This window comes from Ammodytes marinus (genome assembly GCF_949987685.1).
Source record: "Ammodytes marinus genome assembly, chromosome: 7".
Lineage (NCBI taxonomy): Eukaryota > Metazoa > Chordata > Actinopteri > Uranoscopiformes > Ammodytidae > Ammodytes > Ammodytes marinus.
Genome location: NC_137211.1, coordinates 9,648,535 through 9,672,252, shown reverse-complemented (window position 1 = coordinate 9,672,252; position 23,718 = coordinate 9,648,535). Strand labels below are relative to the sequence as shown.

The following is a 23,718-nucleotide window of genomic DNA, read 5'->3' as shown; positions in this document are numbered from 1 at the left end:
ATATTACTTAGCCCCCTTTTCCCCCTCTCCTCTGCACTAGCAGATGGAGCTCTTGGCAGCAGCAGTGCAAATGTTTATTTGTGTGTTTTCACTGGTAATTGGAGGATTTTAACAGTCATCATCGTCAGGCTTATAATCACCACTGTAAAAGTGGCTGTACTGTAGCAAGCAGCAGCCTTTTTTTTTATTTAAACTAGCGGCAGACTAACATCTGTTTTTTGAACTTCAGACGAAAGAGTGGAAGGTTTTGGGGTGAAATGTAGAAAGAGCAGTTCCAATATCTCTGGATTCCTAACTAGTTTCACTAAACTATGGTATTCCTGAACAAGAAAAACTGCATTCATTTTGACAAGGGCTTTCACAGTGTTGAGAAACAAGTCACAGGGTTCCGATCCTTGAGTGTGTGCATGTCGTGGGTGGGAAAGGGTTTCTGTGTAATAACTGTCTCTTACGGCTGCTTTGGAAATAAACGGAGCTAATTTGGCTGAAATTGGTGTGACAGACGGGTAAATTGTTGCACCAGTGTGGAAAACAGAAGTCAGTTGTGAGGTGTGAGAGCGGTAACTACTTTGAAGGTGAGAGGAGCATAATGACTGTGAAAACTCACTTTGCCTTTCCAATTTCTTGCTTTTCCCGGTATTTCAAATCATTTCTTCACTAATCATTCTTGATTTGCTGTTGATTATATATTTTTTCAATCACTCAGACTCAGCTCTGATGTGTTTCCAGGCTCTGAACCAGACTTGATGTGGTGTCAGTCGCTGCTCTGTTGGTCTGTCTCAATGTGTGACTCTTTCAATGTGTTTTCAGGTTCTCTGGGAGTCAGCACTGTGGACATGTGCACTGTGCCTACCAGTACAGAGAGCATTACCACTGCATGGACCCTGAGTGTAACTACCAGGTGAGCGTGAGTATATTATCACTTTTTTTGAGCATTATTCATACACACATTTAACATATTATCTTGTCTGATGGGGACTTTGGTATATGTACTCAGTGCTTCACAGTTCACATTTTGACACGATGAGGGAAAAAAACAGATGTCATTTTGCAAATGAGTGAGAGTTAAAACTCGTCAGTGCTCAAGTTGCATTGTTTCTTCATAACAAGGTTTTGGTTCATTACAGCTTGGCATCTCCTGTATCTCCAGGACATGGCAAAGGGGATGTGGTAATTCTAAGATAGACAAACAGGATAATGTGTCATCTTTTCATTTGCGGTCACACCCAGCCAAAGTCTACTTAGGTGCAATGTTAGTTGGAAACTAATATAATGACATATGTTTAGTTTGCATGCCTTTTCTAGGCACAGTTGGCCGTTGACAGTTGGCCTCTAATAATAAGGGTTAATTGTGAATATGCTTGAAATGTGGCTCTCTTTTTTCATCTATGGGTTCTTTCTTCAAAAGACATCTGCCACTGACTGGGGGGCCTGCTTTTAATCCCCTTTCACATTATTAATCTTGTCCTGATCCCAGGAGTTGTCATGTATGGCACAGGAAGGAAGAGTAACATAGAACAGATCATAACGCAAGCCTTGTGTTTGCTGTGGCATATGGCCTGAGAGAGTAAGACAAACACAGGAAGATTTGTCAAACACGTCAAAAATACATGCACAGCTAGAGCGTGCATGTGTGCGTTTTTTTCTTCTTCTTTTCTTTCGTTTCTGAACAATTTTCTGAATTAAGCCATCTTCATCTGTAATCTTCTCTGTCTGCTCCCGATCAAGAGAGATTACCGCTCAATAAATATTGCTTGTGCGGTGAAAAGCGTTACCGATCCAAGCTTTCATTTTCTGCATGAATCCCACTTCACAGTCTGATGGGACGCATTCTGGGAGGAATACAAAGGGAAAATCATTTCATGTCATTATTTAGTGCGTTAGTTCAGGTTATCATGGCAATTTCCACGGTCAGGTCCACACATTTCTCTGTTGCTTCTTTGCGTTGCGTGGAAACACAGATATGCTTTGGAAGCCAGCTCTCGGGGTTGTCAATACCCGGAAAAAAACAAGCAGGCAGTGATGAGCAGCCCCCTTTCGAAGCGATAACTCATGAAATGTTACATGACACACTCTCCTGGAATATTATCCCACTGCCAGCCTCCGGGCGTTTGGCTGAGTCTTAACATTCTCCTTTCATGGGCTTGTACATGAGGGAGAGTGTGCATCTTGCCACACTAGTGGGAATCCTAAAATAAATGTAGCAAGTGGCTCCCAACCTTCATCACCACTCAACTGAAAATGAGATCTTTTTCCCAGTCAGCTCTCTCCATGGCCTATTTTGGACGACTTGATGGATCGAATGTACCATGACCGCAGTTCAACTCATCTTCCGGTCATCACGAACCATTAGATACCTAGAAGCCTAGAAAGAAGCGTTGGGATTTTTTTTTCAGGGAAATTAATCAGAAAAGTGATGAATCCTAAGCATTCAGAAATGAGATTAAAACTCCTAATGAAGTGTTTACTCCTACAGGAGTCAAACATCTCAGAAAATAAGCAGTGGGAAACAGGCCAAGAGCAAGGGAATGAACAGCTGTGTGAGATCGTAGCTTTTTACTTGTGCACAAGTGGAACACATGACACAAAGCAATTACCCTACTTTGTAAAGCAATTAGTTGCTTTTTAGAATACTTCTTTCAGATGTTTTTCCCTCAACTGGAGATAAATATGGATTGAAGACAAAACTGTCTCATTGATTTGCGCTTCTCCCCTTACAGTTTCTGTAACATCAGCTTAAGCCCAATTACAGCAGATTGGGTTGCTGCAGGTCTCTGTGGAGCGACTTTTCTGTTTTCCGTTCTTCACTCCTGGGTGTGGGAGGGAATTTCTAATGTATTTCTTTATTTATTTTTGTAAATTTTGAAGGCGGGACTCTCACCACATTCGCTCATGATTACAGGCGAAGCCTTCACCAAAAGCGAGTGTTAATGTTTTAATTAAAAATGGAATCACATCTCAGCGAATTGAAAGGGAAACCGTTTTTTTGGTTGGCTTGTTTGTTTGTTTGTTTCTGTCTTCTGTTTTCCCCTGTGCACGTCTGAGAAACCATCTGCATGGAACATCATTTTTCCAGAGCCAGAAACATCAGAACTGTGATCTTGCATGTCAATTGATTCATCTAAATTAAGAAAATACATTTTCGTGGAGGATGAATAAAATCATGTCGAGACAGTGGGTATATGGGGAGCATATTAGAACTCTTGTTCTCAGAAAGTCCTTCAGCCATTTGGTGCTGCATGTGGATAGGACATAACTTTTTAAGATATGCAAAGTAAATCAATAACCACGAGTGCACGATCTTTAGAGGCATCCTGGCCCTCTCCATTGCATAGTCTACAGCCCTCCCCAACTGCCAATTGGCTCCTGCGAGTTGCAGCTGCTGCTTCCACAGAGATAAAGTGACTTGTTGCTGATTCTGCGACTGGTTTAAATAAACACCAACCTGTTGCCGTACATTTTCCCCCCCTCCCTCCCTTTTTGCAGAGGTTTACCAGTAAACAGGATGTAATCAGGCACTACAACATGCACAAGAAGAGGGACAACTCCCTGCAGCATGGCTTCATGCGCTTCAGCCCTCTGGACGACTGCAGCGTCTACTACCATGGCTGCCACCTCAATGGAAAAAGCACCCATTACCACTGCATGCAGGTACACTACACAGACTCACACCTCCTCCACCTACACACACACACACCTAAAATGAACACCACAAACACGTACAGTAAGCGCACACAGGTGAACAAACACATGGAAACAAAAGAAAATATCTGTAAATACTAAATACACACATTCCATATGGAGCCTAAAGCGACCAATAAAAGCCTTAAAACAACTTTTGCAGCAATGTCATCAATTAAAAACAGTAAAAAACAAGGTAAAAAAGGAGTTGATATACAGATATGATATAGATTATGGGAAGTCAGACCAATCCATAAGACATACACAACTTTAGGATGTTTTAGAGTCACACTGTTTACCTACATCTCTGAAATACAATGACTAGGTCTATGCTTTTTTCATTTACGCCAAAGTGTCTTTTAAGAGTCATTTGGCAAGACGTGTCCTAAACTAAATAAAAGAAAATTTAAAAAGGGTGAATACACGTGAGGCTGCTTGTGCTTGTCCCCACCTCCTCGCTCTCTCGCTCCTTAATTGGCATGGATAAAATTCAGTTAGGTGTTTATATAAACTACACATTTTTCATCTTTTAGTACCAAGCAGCCAGTTGAAGATTATTCCCCCTTCTGGATTTGTTTAATTTTTTACATCTGCTTATTTTCAATGTGTCACTGTGCCGAGAGCTTTCTCACCGGCAGGGCAGCAGCGCAGTGGAGGACGTCTCGAGATATATTCTTTTTTAAACCCCTCTAACGGCGTAATTGTTATTAGGACATTTCAGCCCTTGTTTTAACAGTCCCTGAGAACCTGCAGATGTTGGCACGGGCTCTCTTGATTTAGGGGGGGGGGGAACTGAGTGGCATTTTTTTCATTGTTTGACTCAATATGGAGAAGTTGCCCGGTTTGTGCGGGTGCAAAGTGCCAGGGATGATATACAATTGCTGCTTTTAATTCAAACATTACCTGTTTTTTTTCCACCTCTGTTGGCTCTGAGGGCTCATGAATACCAGAACATTTAAACTAAAGAACAAGACAGTCATCTTACTCCTGTTTTACTTTTTTCTGCCCCCTCCCCCCTTTTGACATTTGTTATGAGTTACAGTAAGTTTGTGGTGACTGCATCGTCACACTCCAAATATGAATTTCATTTTCTAAAAGGCAGCTTTGCTCGGAAGATACTGTAGTTTCAGGCTGCCTGCTGTGACCACTGTCTCTTTCAGTCACTTTTTATTCTTTCCAATTGTCACAATGACAAGATTGTTTCCAATTCATGGGTTTGACTTGAAACTTGTACTGCTCTGGCGTGCATTACCACAAATACAATTTTGTACGTGAGAAAACAACTTTCTTCCACCCATTTCTAGGCCACTAGCATCTTCTTAACCACACTGAAGTCCTGTCTCGGTAGCCTGTATAGTATAAGACATCTCTTTAAAGCCATGCATTTTAGAAGTTGGTTTTTTATCAAACCATTCTTACAAACTGAAACTCTTATGTCTGCTGCGGTCCTAGATCTTGTTATTTGATTGTCATGCTTTGTTTCCACGTTGCAGGTGGGCTGCAGCAAGGTGTACACCAGCACCTCAGATGTAATGACTCATGAAAACTTCCATAAAAAGAATGCCCAGCTGATCAATGATGGCTTCCAGAGATTTCGTGCGACAGAGGACTGTGGCACAGTCGGATGTCAATTCTACGGGCAGAAGACTACACACTTCCACTGCAGGTGAATGGGCCTTGTGTGGTGGAAGTTACATTTTTTTTTTACATTTATAAAATCTACATTAAGCATTACTGCACAAAAACACTTTATTTATATATTTCCATTGAATGTTTTTGATATTTTTTTAATTCATTGTAAAAAGGTATTAAGGACCAGCATTTAAAAATAAATGATAACCAGCACAAGTTCTAGCATACACAAGTGAAATCCCGACTAATGGCTCTCCTGTTTCTTAGCCTGCACCATTAGTAATTTTTAATATCACAGAGTCACAGAAGGTGCATGTGCTTCAAGTGTTATCAGTGGATATGCTGCTGCGTTACTGAACAGCCTCAGTTATTATTTGAATCATTTGTATCATGTGAACAAGCTCCATGACTCCTAGTGGTTACACTGAAGTACCGAGGTGCTTCCGTGCGCAGACCATCATAGCTAATCACGGTTTCCCCATTATTTTCTATTCTTTTAACAGGCGCCCCGGCTGCATATTCACCTTCAAGAACAAGTGTGACATTGAGAAGCACAAGAGCTACCACATCAAGGACGACGCCTATGCCAAAGATGGCTTCAAGAAGTTCTACAAGTACGAAGAGTGCAAGTACGAAGGCTGCGTGTACAGCAAGGCCACCAACCACTTCCACTGCATCCGCTCGGGCTGCGGCTTCACCTTTACCTCCACCAGCCAGATGACCTCTCACAAGCGCAAGCACGAGCGCCGGCACATCCGCTCCTCTGGAGTGATGGGCCTGTCCTCCGGCTTCATGCTGCCAAAGGACGAGCAGGAGGAGTCCAGCAACGACGACCTGATGGACTTCTCTGCCATCAGCAGCAAGAACTCCAGCCTGAGTGCCTCGCCCACCACCCAGCAGTCCACCACTGTACCACACCTGTTGGCCGCTCCCACCACTGTAGTCTCCTCTTCGGGCCACACCCTCAAACCTGCTCCATCGCTGGCCAGTGCGAGCCAGCGTATGTCCAGCTTGCTGTCCCAGGCGCTGCCCAGCAACATGCCGGTGGCCCTGGCTCTTTCCAACAGCGGCCTGGCCTCGTCCAACCCGTTCTTCCAAACACTCATGCCCAGGATGTCCCTCCAGCATCCTCCTCCTCCGCCGTCGGCAGCCGGCCTGATATCAGCCGTGTCTTCTGGGGCTCACTCCATGCCCACCGACTCTCTCACCCAGAGCTTCTCCACAGCTGGGGCCGACGGAGCCATGGCCTGCACCCCAACCTCCTTCTCCACCGCCTCCATCATGGAGAAGATCTCAGCCAGCAAAGGGCTGATCTCACCCATGATGGCCCGACTGGCAGCCGCTGCCCTCAAGCCCTCCAACAACCTAGACCTAGGTCAGTTACTTTACAAATAATCGTCATTCTACTACATAATTTGTTTTGAATACTTACACAACGTAAAATGCATGAGTCAAAGAAAATCCGCAGTAGTTTTGATTTAAGCAAATAAATTTGCTGGGTCAAGCTTTTTAATTTTTTTGAAATATATTATTGTTAATTGAAAATCCTTCTGTTTTTGGACTGAGCATACAAAACAAACTGAACCAGTTTGACAACATTTTGATCACATGAATAATTTAGTATAACATTTTAAAATTTCTGGTTTGCTTGTTTCTCTCTTTACAGACGAAAGTACTTAACTATATGACAAACAGTAACCTTTCGAGCTGTGTCAGCATCCAAAGAGAATCGACTGCATGTATACTTATAACCACATCCCTTTTTTATTCTGTGTGTGGCCTTCACTCCACTACAGCCAGAGAACAGAGAGTGCACTCAGAGGTCATTTCTATCACTATCCCACAGTGGAGAGAAAGGCAGAAAAACTGCCCGCTTTCAGGCTTAAAGGGACAAACTGGAGGCATGGTCCTCTGCTCGGGGCTTGTTATTGTGTTGATCGTTTGTTAGATACCCACAATCCATTTGGAGATAAATGCGCTGACAGGGGAGAGTAGAGCCTGTAAAAGTCTCTTATGATGTTCAGAGTGGGGGCTCCTGGGGCTTGTGTCGAACATGTTTCCTCATCATTGGTCTCTTATCTGTGTCTGCGCCCGTTCCAAGCAAATGGAGGTGGAATGAAATTAAGTTCAGAAATTGCTAGAACAAAAAAAAAATTCGATTTTTTTATTTTTTTCGTATCCTCTATGCAAACTGATAATAACAAAAAAACAGAAATCGCTCAGGCAGAAATGACTCAATGCACCAGAGCTGAGAAAGATACAAGAACCCAGATACACTTGCACGCATCGGCAAATACACACACTTTTTTAATTTATCGAAACCTTCAGTTCCCACAGAAAACATGTCAATATCTATTTAGCATAAACACAATTCACATCATTTTTAGGAGGTAATTGTCCCTGTCTATGCTTATCATATTTTCTCTAAACAAAGCTTCTGAAAATGAAAAATGAAGTTAAAGCGCTACATTGATAATGCAGTACAGCAGAGCGCACAGTTTTGCATTCGGTAGCAGAGGGGCCCTCCTGTGCTGGAGTGTGAGAGCAGGTGGGGTGCGGATTGTAAATGGGGGAGCTGCAAGGGGCGGGGAGAGGAGCTCCTCCGGATGTTGGGACTGGGAAAGGATTAGAATTCCTGGTGGTGTTTGGTGGAGCAGGACAGGCCCTGGGAGAGAGAGCTGGGGCAGCTGCTCCAGGGAAAGGAGCTGAGCCCAGGCTGTCAGGCTGAGCTCCACCTCTGGGCTTCCAGCAGGTAGAGACTGAACACTGGGAAGGGCCCCCACACTGAGGGAGGGGCCTCCCACAGATGGTGCTTTCACCCACCCCTCCCTCTCTCTCTCTCTCTCTCTCCCTCTCTCTCTTATTGTCTCACTGAGAGACTGCATGCATCAAACATCCCTTTATGGTAAAAAAAAGTTCAGTGCAGATTCACAGGACGGAAGGGTATATTATAGCTGCTGTTTTGTTTCTCGTATTTTGCTACAAAAAAAATGTGTGTGAACAGGACATTTGGGGCTAAAATAAGGAGGAAGTGGTTTTGATGCTTCTCACTCTCAAGAATGTGTGAGTAAAGTCACAGTGTTTGTGGCTATTTTTCACAGTGAAACTTCCCCTCTCTTGTGGTGAATTTAGCATTTTTTCCTGTTTCTGCTTTCAGTATTTTCTCACTATATAGTATATATATTTTTTAATTAATGTTCCACTCTAATTTGCCCCTAAGTGTTTGTTTTTTTTCCTAGAGATTCGAACCATCTGAAGGGTTTACTAATTAGACACACAGTACAAATGATCTTTCACAAGCTCTGCATTTTATCCGGAGTAATTACATGCTGATACATTATTCCTGGATAATTTCCAGAAAGAAGCTGCTTTGAGTCAAACTCATTTGTTCGTCCTCTTTGGGAAGTGGATAGAATAAGGGACTTCTGCATCATTATTCACCCCCAGAAACTCAACTTATCCTGGGGCACACTGAAGGAATGCTTTAATCTGCTTGATGATCATACTGTATGTAGATCAAATAGTGAGTGGAGGCTCTCATTTATGGGATATATAATGGGCTCTCGTTTGGTGTGAGAGTTGATTTAATTGTCAATGACAGGGCAGGATCTGTCAGGCTTGTTAGTTTGGGGTGTACTCTGATCCGTGTTGGGGGAGGGAAGAGGTGCTGGACGGAGACTTAGTAAGCATCCGGCGACCTCAAACAAGACGCAGAAATTGTTTGAGTGCTGTTTTTTTTTTACTTTAGCCCCGCCCCGACCCCACCTCCAGCCCCTCCAACCTCAGCCTATTGTCAAAGCCAACTGACACTGACACTTCCCCGTCTCCTAGCTTTCAGCTGACAGGGCCCAAGACTGGCTTTTCCACTCCTATTCCGCCTGATATGTCTCTGGGTCATCTTCTAGCAACTCTGGTCTGTTTTTTCCCCCTTACGTAGGCTGGTCTTGTTTTCTCCCCAGCAAGGAAAAAAAGGAGAGGGGGCCCTCACCAGGCTGTGGGCCAAGGGCGCACACTTGGTTGCCCATGACCTTGCCTGTCACTATCCCTCAGCACCAGCCCCGATTCCTAAACAACAGATTCCTCACCAAACCGATCACGGCCGCCAGGGTTTTCCGGTCTCACAGTGGACGAGAGGGTCACCCCTCCCACTCGCATATCTTCTGTTGCCAAAATGCTTCTTAATGTCTACCAAAAAGCCCTGCTTTCACCGTAGCCCCAGGACAAATTAATATTTCAATCCCTTGGGGATCTGGGGGGATGGGCGGGGTCAGTATTCACCTTCCTGTCAGCACTTTTACCCCACGTCATCCCTCAGTCTTTATTTATTTTATTTCAGCACTCGCTCCTGTCCTCGCTCATAGCATCCACTGAATACCTATTTGGAGGAGAATGTGATCAAGAGGTCACGCTATTTGAACCAATCTGATTGGCTGTCAGCTCCAATCTGACCAACATAGCACCCCTGTTCCTTGTGGGTCTGCTCAGTAGCACTGGCTGCTTTGCGTTGTCAGGCCAACGAGGAGGCCGGGAAGGTGGGAAGGGAGGGGGGTGGTGGCCAATCTGAGACTGCCACTTTCCCTCAGCATTAGCATCTCACTTAATGACCAGTTAAGAGGCAGCCTGGCAAATGAGTTGTGACAAGTGCTGCAGAAAAAGGAGTCTTTTTCCCTTATATCTCCCGCCTCTCAATCACCATTTAAAAGGCTTGACGGGCCTGACATAATTTCTGCAATAATTATCACTCAGAGTATTCTTTTCGGGCCAGGACAGAAGTCAGATTGGATCTCGTCATATGGTAATAATGCTGACCAACAATAACTTCTCTCCTCTGTGTCTCCGTCTTGATCCTCAGGGAATGGGCAGACGGCTTTAGCCAACCAGTTCAATCTGGTTCAAGTGAAGCAGGAGCCAGTGGACGCCAACTCCGGGGCCTCCCAAGACTCCACGCAGGAGCACAGCCTGGACCTGAGCAAAAAGGAGCACAGGTATCCAGCCTTACGGTACATAAAGGGTTAATGCTATATGGGAAATGTTAATTCTTGTCGTAAATTCACCTAATATATTCACACCATAAATCAACAAGTAAATAAGGTTTCTCTGATTGATAGACGACGCGATGATTCTACATTCTTGGCAGCTAGACTTATGTTCACAATTATTTATGAAAAATATCTCATTTATATACATGTGCATACAATTATAAAATCCACAACATATTTCTTAATTTTGGTGAGAGAAGGATGTTTGTACAAACCGTCAAATCCAATCTTCCCTCCAGCTCAGAGAGGATGTTATTTTTTTTAAGAAGACAGCATTTTTCTTCTTCATTATACAGGCACACCTTGTGTGATAAATAGTAATATTTACTGTTCTCATGCAAATCTTGACTAAACATTGTTCATTTTCCTTGTTCCAGTAATGAATCAAATGGACACCCTGTACCAGGGAATACATCTCTTTTATCCTCGCTTATGAATAAGGTAAGATACATCCATCAAACGCCTTTCATCCAAAGACAAATTAGTGGGACACGAAGGGGCCTGTTTGTTTTTTAATGTTTCACCGCTAATAAGATGAGTTTGTATCATTTAAATTTTCCAGCCATTTTTCATACGGTATAATTTTCACTGCACCTCTCACAAATTAATATAATGAAGCGGTAGCTGGGTGCCATGCCAGATATATAGAGATGTTTGTTTTTTGATGAGCTGTTTTGAACTCGCCGTCCATTTTTTCTCCTCCTTTATACTTTTTCTTCCCCCGCCTCGCTCCGCATTTATTCATCTAGTCTGTAAATTATCTGATTAAAAAGTCGGAGTAATTTTTTACCAAGTCTAAATGTTTGCGTATGGAAATTTGAATGTGCATTTTTCTTTGTGAAGATTAAAGTGGACATTGTCTTCATCATACATCTTATCTGATTGATACAAATGTGTCAGGTGGCTCCCGTCCCATTGATGATGTATTGACAGTTCAGTGTCCATTATTTTTCTACCCTTGATAACTGGCCAGGACCTCCTCCCCCACACACTTCCCCTCCACACACATTCAGTCTGTTTTTTTATTTTTATTTACCTCTCCCCAAGAGAGCTTTACTTCAGAGTTTCTCTCCTCAAAGCACTCGTTAATACCAAACAGTGGAAGTGCTCGAAGCCCTGCAGTCCAACAGCTCCTCATATTGTGTCAGCTTATCTGGGTTTGATTCAAGTCACCACATAACATAAAAGGGTTAACAGTTGCTCCCAGAGGACGCTTGGCAAACACGCTTGGCCTCCACTCAAGCAAAAGCCTGAATGTTTGTAAATGTGGCTGAGCTTTTTTGCTTTGCCAAAAAATGTGTGTTTGTGTGTGTGTGTGTGTGTGTGTGTGTGTGTGCGTGTGCGCGTGCACTTAACGCTCACATTTCTCACTAACATATGCAATTGCTCCGCTTACGTATGTTCGGCTAACGCAGCAGCTGGTTATTTATGTGCTGTGTGGTTTTTTTGTAGATGTCTCAGGTGAACCCTGCCCTCTTCAACGCAATGAACCTGAAGACAGAGCTGGAGGCCGGCCAGGGCAGCAACGCCTCGGAGGCAGCACAGTATCTGAACAGAGTGCTGAAGAGGCCCATGCCAGAAAAACACACTGAGATCTGGAGGACTTACCTCCGCAGGTACAAAGCATGTGGGCTGTGCAGAGAGTCCCTGTAGTGTTTGATTAGCTGACTTAGACTTGACTCATTCATTTTGATAGTGAGAAAACAGTCGGATAGTTTAAACGTACTGTACATGGAAAGCCTATTTTATTTATTTACTGTAAATACTATTCCTCACATACTGTACCTCCGGAAACCCCCCGAAAATCCTGTCTTGCAGGAATTTGACATGACTGACGGTATGACAGGCCTAAGACATTTACTGTGAAATGAGGAGTTTAACCCGTCTTACAGAGTTTGTTGTTTTTAAGAGGGCTCTCCATTTACCGCCTTCAATATCTGTTTCACGTCAAGGTTTGACACAGATGACTACTGCGAGTCACAGTGTGACTTCCTTCAGAAAGTGCACTTCCACTGCATGGTGGAGGACTGCGGTGCCCTCTTCAGCACAGTGGATGGGGCCATAAAACATGCTAAGTGAGTGTCACACCACTGGTTCCTAATCAGAAAAAAAACACATAACCACATTTCACATTTGAGTATTGGCTTCCATTGATCAACATAAGAAAATAAAAACGAGATACCAACTTGTTTTTGTTTTTTTTTAGCTTCCACCTCCGAGCCACCTTGAAAGTGAAGTCTGAGCCTCAGTACGGCGAGGGCAAAGACTCCGGTGAGCCTGCTGCCCCCGTCTCAATGGCCAACAACCCCTCCATGGACGTGGGACACCTCACCTCCTCTGGCGGCTACAGCTCCCCTCCTCCATCCCTGCTGGCCTGGAAGCAGCTGACCGGCAGCATCCCTCAAATGTCGGCCTCCATGCCCAACCTGCCGGCCAACTCCCCGCTAGCCACCACCTCTCTGGAGAATGCTAAACCACAAGTCAAACCTGGTTTCCTGCAGTTCCAGGAAAAGTAGGCGAAACGTTCACTTAACATGCATGATGTCATTAACATTACAACATGTTTATTTCCCTCGTCCGAGTGTTTGGGTTAAACTGTAATTTCCATATTTTTCCCCTTCATCCCAGTGATCCCTGTTTGGCTACCGACTGTAAGTACTCCAACAAGTTCCACTTCCACTGCTTGTTTGGGAATTGCAAGTATGTGTGCAAGACGTCTGGCAAGGCCGAGTCCCACTGTTTGGACCACATCAACCCCAACAATAACCTGCTCAACGTCCGCGACCAGTTCTCCTACTACTCTCTGCAGTGTCTCTGTCCCAACCAGGTGAGTGCCTTGCTTGAGAACTCAGCCAGGAGCAGAATCACCTAACTGTCATCTCCCGGAGTTTTCTAAGCATGAAGTATGCTTTCTATTAGACCGGTGTTTGAGGTTATTTGAGTCAAGGCTTTCACAAGCACTGCTCGGCGTGTTCCATCTCTGCTGGAAAAGACAGTCGACTCACCCCAGTAATGCCTGTTTATATGTCAATGATGTCATTTTGACTGCCGCATTCTCCTCTCAGAAAAGGCCAATTTAGCTGATATTACCCAATAAATCATTGTCACTCGCACAGTAAACAAGGCTGTCTGGAATAGGGCAAAAATCAGGGGAATGCTTGGCAAATGAAAGCTAAATGGCAGCCCCCCGCCTGCTCTCGTGAGCCCGTATTTGGAAAGCCGTTTAAATGAATTCATTAATGTGTCGAAAATCACCCCCTCTCACAAAAAGTCTCCCCCCTCCCTTCTCCTTCTCCTCCTCCTCCCTCTGCTCCCCCTTAGTCTCCATCTCCTGAACTGAGCAGATCTTATTTGGCCCAGTCCTTGGGGAGCTGGGCCTCACAAACAGATGGTGGTGTACAGACATGTTAGAAAGGAGGGGTGTTTGTGGGAAGCCTGGAAATAAAAAAAAAGCCATCGTACTTAGAAATGTGGGATGTTCCAGTAGACCAGAAAGACAATCAACAAGATTGCTATTATCAACATGTTGATTATGTTTTTGGATAGACTTTGTGCAGTGTTGCACTGAAACGTTGAACACAAAGACAGATCAAATAATATGAATATGCTCCTTTTTCCACCCCATTTGACTGATGAAATTGTGAATGGTGTGTTTGTTCCCGCAGCACTGCGAGTTCAGAATGAGGGGCCACTATCACTGTATGCGGCCTGGCTGCTACTTTGTCACTAACATCACCACCAAGCTGCCGTGGCACGTCAAGAAGCACGAGAAGGCGGAGCGCCGCGCCGCCAACGGCTTCAAATACTTCACCAAGAGGGAGGAGTGTGGAAGGCTGGGTAAGAAAAAGAAAAACTCATTCTAATCCTGAAGTTTTTTGCCCTGCTGTCTCTTCTCTTACCTTGTTGTCTTTGGCTCTTGTTCCCTTCATCATCACACAAACCTTCCATGTCAGCGTTAAACAACCCAGCTTTTGATAATATTCCGAGATGTGTGGATTAAAGGTGTTAAATTGGGTGCCGCAGGAGGATATTCTCTGTGTTTACAAAGGGAGAGGGAAAGCAGTGTTGGCAAACACAGTGTCGTGCTATGTGACTTGTTTAAGAGCCATGAAACAAGTCCGCCTCGTAGGTTTTGTTGCTGTGTTTTGCATATTCACAATGGCACCTGTAGTCCCAAAGGTAGTCTTGCCTGTACTGTATAAGCAATAACGTCAAAGGGGGGCAATCACATCCAGGTTGTTTTCTTCTTCCTTTTGCCCTTGTCAGAAATGAGCAATTAGGTTTGTGTTTGTTAATTATCCGGCTTGTCTGGTTTAGCCTGTTTGTGTTCCGAAGCTGCGCCTCACAGCCACCGCTGCCATCACACAGAAATGAATTAAAAGTGATCTGTTTTTTTTCAGGCGGTTACACAAGCTTTTCAGAACGCACAGACAAAGCAAACAAAAACAGGCCCTAAACAGCTGTTTTTTGTCCCCAGCCTGATCTGCCAACTGTATTGTCTGGGCAGGGGGGAAAATAGAAAGGATTACCATCGCTAGCACTCCAGTCATGAAGAATTGATGGCTTGCCAGTATCCATGGCAGCAACATTAAACTGAACACCGCTGATGATGTTACCTGGTTTCTGTCTCACAAAAGGCCCTCCGTGTCACGGGGGTTACTGTTATTTGCTCAACTTTGCGTGTGTTAAAAACATTGTGTGCGCAAAAGCTATTTGATGACACAGACGTGTTGTGCACTTAAACCGGGTGCCATGGTTACTGACATGCTAGCACCTGCCCAGCATGTTATTCTTTCAATTATTTCTGCCTGCTTTTATATAATGGTATTTGATTAACAGGCACAAAACGGAACATTCATTTAATTTGAAATCATAAAGCAATTAGAGCTATGCCGGTTAAAACACGAGAAATGAACAGAAGAATATGAGGCAGACAGCAGTACAATGGAGAACAAAAGGGAAAATGACAATGGAGATACTTTGAAAAATGAATTTAATATGGTAATAATTGTATATTTACTTTGTTTTGCAGGGGAGTGTGCATTATTGGGCCACAGAAAATGAGAATTTATTTATGTAAATTCCTAATTGAATAAAGCATGTCAGTGTAATAAAAGAGCTCCACAGGTTTAGTGCACAGAAGCCTTGATTTGCTCAGTGTGACACTGGAGTGATCTAATATTCCTCCTACATGTACACTCTCAAACACTTTGAAACCCGATCCCTCTTTTGTCAGAGCCATATCATGAAATTAAAAAAAACTAAAAATATTTCACTTTGTGCTTGATCTAATCATAGCGCCGTCTCACTGATGATATTGGGTTAAGTGCAGGAGACGTCTCACAATGAGCCAAGGATAAATTCATCTGCAAATAGAGAGTTCATCACAACCACCACTGTTTCTGTCTTTCTCTCGCAGGTTGCAAGTATAACCAAGTCAATAGCCACTTCCACTGCATCCGCGAGGGTTGCCAGTTCTCCTTCCTGCTCAAGCACCAGATGACCTCACACGCACGCAAACACATGAGGCGGATGCTGGGGAAGAACTTTGACAGGGTGCCATCCCAGGTACGAACACACATACACATACACACACACACACACACACACACACACACACACACACACACACACACACACACACACACAGACTGTGACATATGACACATGCCATTCTGTAAAGAGTAATTATCTGAAAATACGGGCTGAACACCTCCGTCAACTATTTAATAGGCATTGAATAGCTTTATGGAAACATATGCCAACTGATCCAAGTAACCCACACGCCCTTTTACAGAGAAATTCAAGAAGGTATTGAATAGTGTAGGATCTTTAGATTTGTTATCTTATTAAGGCTCAAAGATTTTGCCCAAAAAATACCGAAAGGTAAATTTTTACATACAAGATGTTATGATCTCCCAGAATAGTGAGCATATTAGTAATGCCTATACTTTGTTATTGTCCAAAGTCTATGTGACTTATGTACCTAGTTAGTTACCTGCTTTCTTATTTCTTTTTTTTCTTTCTTTTTTAACCGTGCTTCCTGCTCTATGAGTCAGATTCAAGGAAAAGTACAACGTGTTTGTTCTCACTCTTTTGTGAAATAAACCACACTGTTAATGTGCTGTCACATCAGTCACTGTCAAATCACTCGTGACATTCTTTGGACGAAATTTCTCACTCTGGGGTGTACTCCTTTTTCCTTACTTCACCTCTACGGTACGTCATGTACCGTTGTGTACGTGGATTTAAACATGTGGTTTTTCTAGTTCTGTTTGTTCTTTTTTCATTCCAAAGCGCTCCTATAATGACAGAAAGCGCGAGGTTCATTCTTTCAGAATACTTTTGATGTCTCGAGAAATACTTGGCTTTAAATCAAGAGCCAACACCTGCATTAATGACATGTGGGTTTCCAAAGATGTTTGTTTCAAATGCCCCTTGACAACGGAGATTCTTTGTTTCCTAGGGGATGCCACTTGGTCAGAGGTCAGATGAGATGCAACATGTGTCAGGCATGATGTCTGTAGGGAACCATAGCATGAACTCTACCTACTCCTCTGGGCTCATGGATGAGACTGATGATTACATGGACTACATGGGAGGAGGGGGCAGCCCCTTGGGCCTCTCCTCCGAGTCCTCCAACAACGACCGCAGTTGCTCCAGCACACCAGTGGGCCACGATGGCTCTCCAGCAGGTGAGAATATGCAAACTATCATTTAAAAATCAGACGGTCTGTAAGTAAAGCTTTTACATTATTTAGTGCAAAAGGGTAAGCAGTGCAATAGTTATAAGTGTTCAACTCCTACATCCCATGCCTCACTCAGTCACCCCTCACCTACATTGCCTGCGAAAACCAACAGCTTGTCATTTAATGCATTCTTCAATCATGTATCTCATGATAGAGTTATAAATAGCATAATGACATGATTAGTCATAATATACAGTATAGGGTGGATGACAATGCTGTATTTTTATGTTCCGAGGCGTTGACAAGATCTTTTGTCGGATCATCCTTATACAAACATCCATTGTGCACATCAGTACTTTGAGTTATTGCTCTGTGCGTAGCTTATTGTATTTTCCTTTTGCCAGAGATCCTCCCTGTGGCTTTCTGTCCACCGTAGCACTCTTAGTGGGTTGAATTGTAAGAGAAAGGACAGTAAAGGAGAAACATCTCATTTTTCCCTCAAACGTATTGAATAAGTCGGTTCTCCACTTCTTTTTTTTTCTTCTATTAATCTGAGCCTGCCTGTCGATTTTCACATTTTCCATGTGTTGCCAATATTATCTCTACTCTCATCATTGTTGTTGTTTTGGCTGGTGTTTTGGGTTTACTTGTCTTGGATGGGGCCTCATTTTGTATCATTCTCTTATCTTTTATCTTTCCCCTTTTTTACCTCCCATCCCTCCTCCGTGTGTGTGTGTGATTTGGCCCTTGTTTTTTGTGTGTGTACCTGTGTCTGTGTGTTTCTTCCCCTCTCTTTGTCTGTCCTTCACCTCTCTGGTCAACCTGTCTCTCCAGGACAAGGCTGCCCCGCCACCACTTCTGCTCCTACCACCCCTGCTGACACTACTCAATATGCACCTCTTCCTTCTTGCTCTCCTCCTCCACCACTACCACCACCTCCTCCTCCTCTTCCAGCCACCTCCGCTCCTCCGCCTGGCTTCCAGTCACAGCAGGCCTCATCCCTCTCTCCGGCTCTCCTCCGGCCTCCTCTCCCCTCACTGCCATACCTCCTCTCTCCATCCTGTCTGTCATACTCTCTGCTCAGCGCCTCTCTGGGAGCCACTCGGAGTGTTGTCATGCCAACCAACACACCAGCTTTCAGCCCCATCATTGCCACTCCGTCTCCGGTTAGAAATGACGTCCCTATAGTGCAGGATGCTGCAGGTACTTATCCCCGGTCGCCAAACCCAACACTGCAGCTGTCACTCTCAATTCAGTCCTGTGCAGCATTTCAAACTGTGTGATCCAGACTTTTGTTTCCCTCTGCAGGACGAGAAAATAAATCAAATGCATTATTTAAAAAGGGGCCTTCCCAGCATGCAACAAAGAGAATGTTTATGTAGGAATAAAGAAATGTGCATGCTTCTCTGAGAGGGTGCAGTAACAGAGCAAATGTGTATAATTAGTTCACTTACACCTTTAGTATTACTAGGGTTTAGAGAGAGAGGGAGAGCAGTAAATTTGGCACCTGTAGTATGAAGCCTGGGCCTTGTTTAGCTGCCATTAACAAGGCTGCATCAGCAGTCTCTTATTTTAATCACGCCTCAAGTTTTATCGAGGCCCACTGCTTCCTGTCTTGCAGAACAGGGATCACATCATTAGCAGTGACCCCAGGGTGTAGCAAAAGGTGGGTGCCCCTCATAAAACAACATGGAGATAAGAGGGCCGGTTAAGACCCACAGCTCCGCCTCTGTTTGGAGGCTGGAGACACCCTGTAAAAGTGTCATGTTCCAAAGTCAATCTATCATCCCTCCCCCCTCCCCCCTTTAATCATTCTTGGAATTAGGAATAAAACAAATTGTGGCTCTCTGTGCTTACTCAGCTGTGAACCACTTCTGGCTGAGTAAGGTTGCACATTAGGGGTTTCAACCACGGCGGTCTCACGATGTAATTTGCTTGTAGTTTGTGGGTTTTTACTCCATGCAACAACTGATTATTCTTTAATGTGCTCCTTTCCTCTTCCCTTTCAGGCAACACCATCTCCATTCCCACGGCCACCGGTTCAAAGAAGCGCTTCTGGATCATCGAGGACATGTCGCCGTTTGGCAAGCGCCGCAAGACCGCGTCGTCACGCAAGATGCTGGACGAGGGGATGATGCTGGACGGCTTCCGCCGCTACGACCTCTACGAGAACTGCAAAGACACAGGCTGCCAGTTCTCCCTGAAGGTCACCCACTACCACTGCACACGCGAGAACTGCGGCTACAAGTTCTGCGGCCGCACCCACATGTACAAGCACGCGCAGCACCACGACCGCGTGGACAACCTGGTGCTGGACGACTTCAAGCGCTTCAAGTCCTCGCTCAGCTGCAGCTTCCCCGACTGCCAGTTCTCAGGCAACAGCACCCACTTCCACTGCCTGCGCTGCGGCTTCCGCTGCACCGACAGCACCAAGGTGACGGCCCACCGCAAGCACCACGGCAAGCAAGACGTGATCAGCGCCGCTGGCTTCTGCCAGTTCAGCTCCAGCGTTGACTGCGAGGTGCCCGACTGCAAGTATAAGCTCAAGTGCTCGCACTTCCACTGCACTTTCCCCGAGTGCAAACACACAGTGGTGGGCATGTCCCAGATGGACTCCCACAAGAGGAAACACGAGAAGCAGGAGCGTGGCGAGCTGCCGTCCGTCTCGCCCAAACAGGAAGCAGGGCTGCACCACCACCACCACCACCACCACCTCGGAGGGAACGTGTTGGCCCAACTTCCAGTCTCCATGGCGATCTCTACTTCCTCCCCCAATAGCCTCCATCATGGGTTATCCTCCCACTCCATTAACAGCAGTAACACTCGCTCCATGCTCTACCCAACAGCCCCGGGCATCAGGACGGAGTACAACCATCCGTACCCTCCCACCTCTATCAGCCTGGACAGCTCCCTCAACCTGAGCACAGACCCCAGCAGCTCTCTGAGCAGCTCTCTGTTCTTCCTGCAGAATGCAGCAGGTCTGGGTCTGAGCGACTCTCTGGACCTCAGCAGGAAGAAGCAGCAGGAGGCAGGACGGCCCACACCCCACATGGGTCTGCCCGTCGCCCAGGACGACACCACGGCAACGTCCGGAGAGGCGGAAGACGACCTGTCGCCAGAGGAGGAGGCCCAAGCAGGGGAGGAAGAGGAGGATGAAGAGGAGAAGGAGGAAGAGGAGGAGTCCGAAGACGATCTCAACACTGACTCCAATGACGATTCGATGGCGGATGGCGAAAAGGACAATGGCGAGAGTTTCGACGCTTCCGTTAACCACACTGATGCTTCCCAACTGGAAAAGCTGGAAGACGCTGACCCATGAAAAATAATTTAAAAAATACCAGTGACTGTAGGAACGGAAGAGAAAAAAGACCCTGTGTACTTTGAACAAACAAACATGAAAGTGGCCTCATTTGTCATGTTTAGAGAGATGACGACAAAAAAACAACAACAGCAGCGTGGAGAAAAATGACGGGCCGAAATGATTTATTATGATGTTTACAAGATGACCAACATTATTAATTCAATTATGCATTAAAAAAATATGAACGGAGACACACAGAATTAGGGCCCTGTTTAACACACGGGGCAGCAATGTAAAGCATTTTACTACACATCAGTCTTTTTGTGTGCGTGCATGTTTGACTTTAATTTATTTTGATTTTTTTCACTGTTTTGTGTGTGGATTAAAAACAAAACAAAAAAACCGTTAGAAAAACAAATCTCTCTATATAACTATATATGTAAGTGTGTGTGTGTGTGTGTGTGTGTGTGTGTGTGTGTGTGTGTGTGTGAACGACGATATACAAAAGGAAATTGCTGGCCCGGGAGACATGAACTGCAGAGCTGTGGAAATGTAGAAATAAAAAGGGACGTGAATCACTAAGGGGAAACAGATGCGTTCAAACATTTAATATTTTTTTCTGTATTAATATTATTATTATTATTATTAGACACTGAGAGAAAGGGTGACATGTTGCTTGTTCCCATCTCTCTCAGATCCTTTGTTCTCAATGACATATGGAATTGACCAGTAAGCGTTTGGTCAGTCCTCAGCTGCAGTCGGGGGCATCCAGCAAGTCTCAACAGTTTTTTTTCTCTGACATTCTGCTAGAAATGTTTTCGACAAGCACCAAAACCAAGCTCAGCCCCTTGTAATTTTAACCCCACCCCCCACTGTGGAGGAATCAAGTTTGTGTGTGTGGATAGTGCACTTTTATATTAGCTTGACCATGATGATTACGGTGATGATAGTTAACTCGTGAGCATATTTAAAAAAGAAATATTTTTGTTACCATTTGCATCTTTGCATTACAATGTTGTTTTGTTGTGTTGTTTAGTCAGAAGCATATCGATCTGTGATAGCAGGGCCGGGGTGTAATATACGGCCTGGGGGTGGTGGGCGTGGATCAGACTGACCAGAGGAAAAACCATGAGTCACTCAAGACGTAACGAAGGGGAAGCGTCAGGGAGCGTGTTTTATGTTTGAACATTTTCAGACCGTTTTTTTTTTTTTTCATTCACTATGGCTGTGGTTGAGCTCCTGTTGTTAAACAGTTTTTATTTAATATTTATGTGACCTTCCAATGAGAGATTTTTAGGGTGTTATTGCACTTTTTAGGTTCATTTTTTAACCGTCTGAAAAAAAAGAAAAGAAATATATCTTTTAACAGGGAATTTGCTTTAAAGATGTTGTTTTTAGTTCACTTGTTTTGCTTTAATGCACAAATAGATGTTAGTGTGACAAAGAACTGTTGTTCTGTTGTGATTTATTTAAAGACTGTTTTATTTTTTATTTTGCTTCTGTGATTGGACAGTTTAGAAAAATAAAAATAAAAAAAAGGAAATGGGGTGCACTCAAATAAACGGTGCCCTAGTAAGAAACACTAATGCGGACTGTGATTTTAAATTAATTCTTAATAAGTTCATGGCAATGCTCACTTACTGTAGTACTAAATTATATAATCTGTCAAAGCCACCTTCTGGTTTATATTGAGAGAATATGTACGACCGAGAAGTCGACACACTGATCCTGAGTTATCTCCTGAGCTTGGCATTGGAAATAAATGATCGTAATATAGGGAATAATAATGTGTATAGATGATATTCCTGTTTTGAGAAGAAAAAAAAAGGTTGTACAGTATTTTCCTCTGTAAAAAATAACTATATATGAACAAAATGCTCTTTGATGAACCGCTTCCTTTAAAAAGAAAAACTTAAAAAAAGGAAAAATGAATAATAAAAAGTAAAAAATTCAAATAGCCTCATCATAGTTTGCTTGTGTGCGTGCCGTTTTTTAATAACCCCCAGATGTTTGGGGGGAAAAGTTCTTCATACTGTAGCACTGGCAGATTCCGTTATGATATTTGCATTTTTAATTTTTTTCTCCCAAACTATGTCAGAAGCGCAAACTAAAATACACTGATTTGAATTCATTCATCGAAGTTTCTGTTTTATTTAACAACTCGTTTTATTCATTGTCATTTTTCTATGTGTGTGCTTTTTTTCTTCTCATTAATGGAAATTCTTGGGTTGTATTTACTTTGCTGTGGGCATGCCTCGTTCACAGACTGAACTGTCTCCCGGGACTTCTGCTGCGAGGCAGAGGCGTTACCACGTTTGTTTTTTTTTTTTTTTCATCATCTGCTAAGATAACTGTAGGGGCTGGGCGACATTGTGCACTTGAATTCAGTTAATGTGTGTGCGTGCGTGTGTGTGTGTGTGTGTGAGGGTGTAAAATAGCAGGATTTGTAAAAAGTTGGAAAATAAAGAAACTATAATTATTGTAACGATACACATGCAGTGCTTGATAGTGCTTCAGCCTTGGGTCATGTGTGGAGGGGGATAGGTGCTGCTGCTGGATGACAGCCGGGCAAAAGGTCACAGCAGCGACCTCTCTGTCTCTTTTTCAGTGACACTACTGAAGTGTGTGTGTCTGTGTCTCACTGAGAGAGACAGAGAGGCCACGGCTTTAAGAACACAGACCCGTGGCTCCGTCCCAGCTGCTTAGTCCTATCCTTTTCTTTTTCTTTCTTTTTTGTCAAACAATTTAGAAGAAAACAAACAAAAAAACATCTGCGTTCATGCAGGTAGAGGAATCAACAATATTTGTTGCTGGGGTGGCCCGATGTTCACGCTTGACATTCTGGTGTGAGAGCGAGATCAGAGCTGAGGACCATTAAGGAGATTTAGAGGCCTGCTACTGCCAACAAGATGGCTCTCTGTGTCTTGTTCAGTGTTAACAGGGCACATTTATTTATTTCATTTTTTTTTTTTTTGTCCACTTCTTTTTTCTTTCTGCCTTGAGCCATGTGCTGGGTTCTCCTCCCACTCCCTCATGTCACCCAGTGGCCAGTGTGCCGGTTCTGTCTGTCCCTTGGTCTACAGCTGTTCCTGTCCTTCCTCCTTCTCTTCCTTGTGATGTTTTTTTTATAATAAAAAAAAGAAAAGAAAAGAAAAAACACGGGTAAAGGCATCACCATCTGTCAGCCAGCTGGCATCCTGTATATAATCTCCCAGAAAAAATAAAAAGAATAAACATGAAAATTATATTACGCAAAAAACCAGACGGAAACGACCTCCAAATCCTGCATAGGCTGCTGCCGAAACGACAGATCATTTTACTGTTTTAATTAACAGAGTAAAAAGGATGGTATAAAAAAAGAAGTGGTGGGGAATTA

General features: G+C 44.0%; 1 protein-coding gene across 7 annotated transcripts in view; it reads left to right on the top strand.

Moving 5' to 3' along the window:
• Positions 1–22,747, top strand: part of casz1 (castor zinc finger 1) — a 138,339-nt gene extending 115,592 nt beyond the window's left edge. For 4 of the 7 annotated variants that reach the window (XM_080031084.1, XM_080031080.1, XM_080031079.1 and 1 more), the window contains 14 exons: positions 811–907; positions 3,487–3,651; positions 5,175–5,347; positions 5,817–6,688; positions 10,166–10,313; positions 10,730–10,793; positions 11,805–11,968; positions 12,305–12,427; positions 12,559–12,864; positions 12,981–13,179; positions 14,018–14,189; positions 15,772–15,920; positions 16,819–17,047; positions 19,051–22,747. In XM_080031084.1, coding sequence (XP_079887210.1) covers positions 811–907; positions 3,487–3,651; positions 5,175–5,347; positions 5,817–6,688; positions 10,166–10,313; positions 10,730–10,793; positions 11,805–11,968; positions 12,305–12,427; positions 12,559–12,864; positions 12,981–13,179; positions 14,018–14,189; positions 15,772–15,920; positions 16,819–17,047; positions 19,051–20,360 — 4,171 coding nt within the window. In that variant the 3' untranslated portion in view covers positions 20,361–22,747. The remainder of the gene's footprint in view (positions 1–810; positions 908–3,486; positions 3,652–5,174; positions 5,348–5,816; positions 6,689–10,165; positions 10,314–10,729; positions 10,794–11,804; positions 11,969–12,304; positions 12,428–12,558; positions 12,865–12,980; positions 13,180–14,017; positions 14,190–15,771; positions 15,921–16,818; positions 17,048–19,050) is intronic. The other 3 variants (XM_080031083.1, XM_080031081.1, XM_080031082.1) reach the window with 3 other exon arrangements.
• The last annotated feature ends 971 nt before the right edge of the window (positions 22,748–23,718 follow it).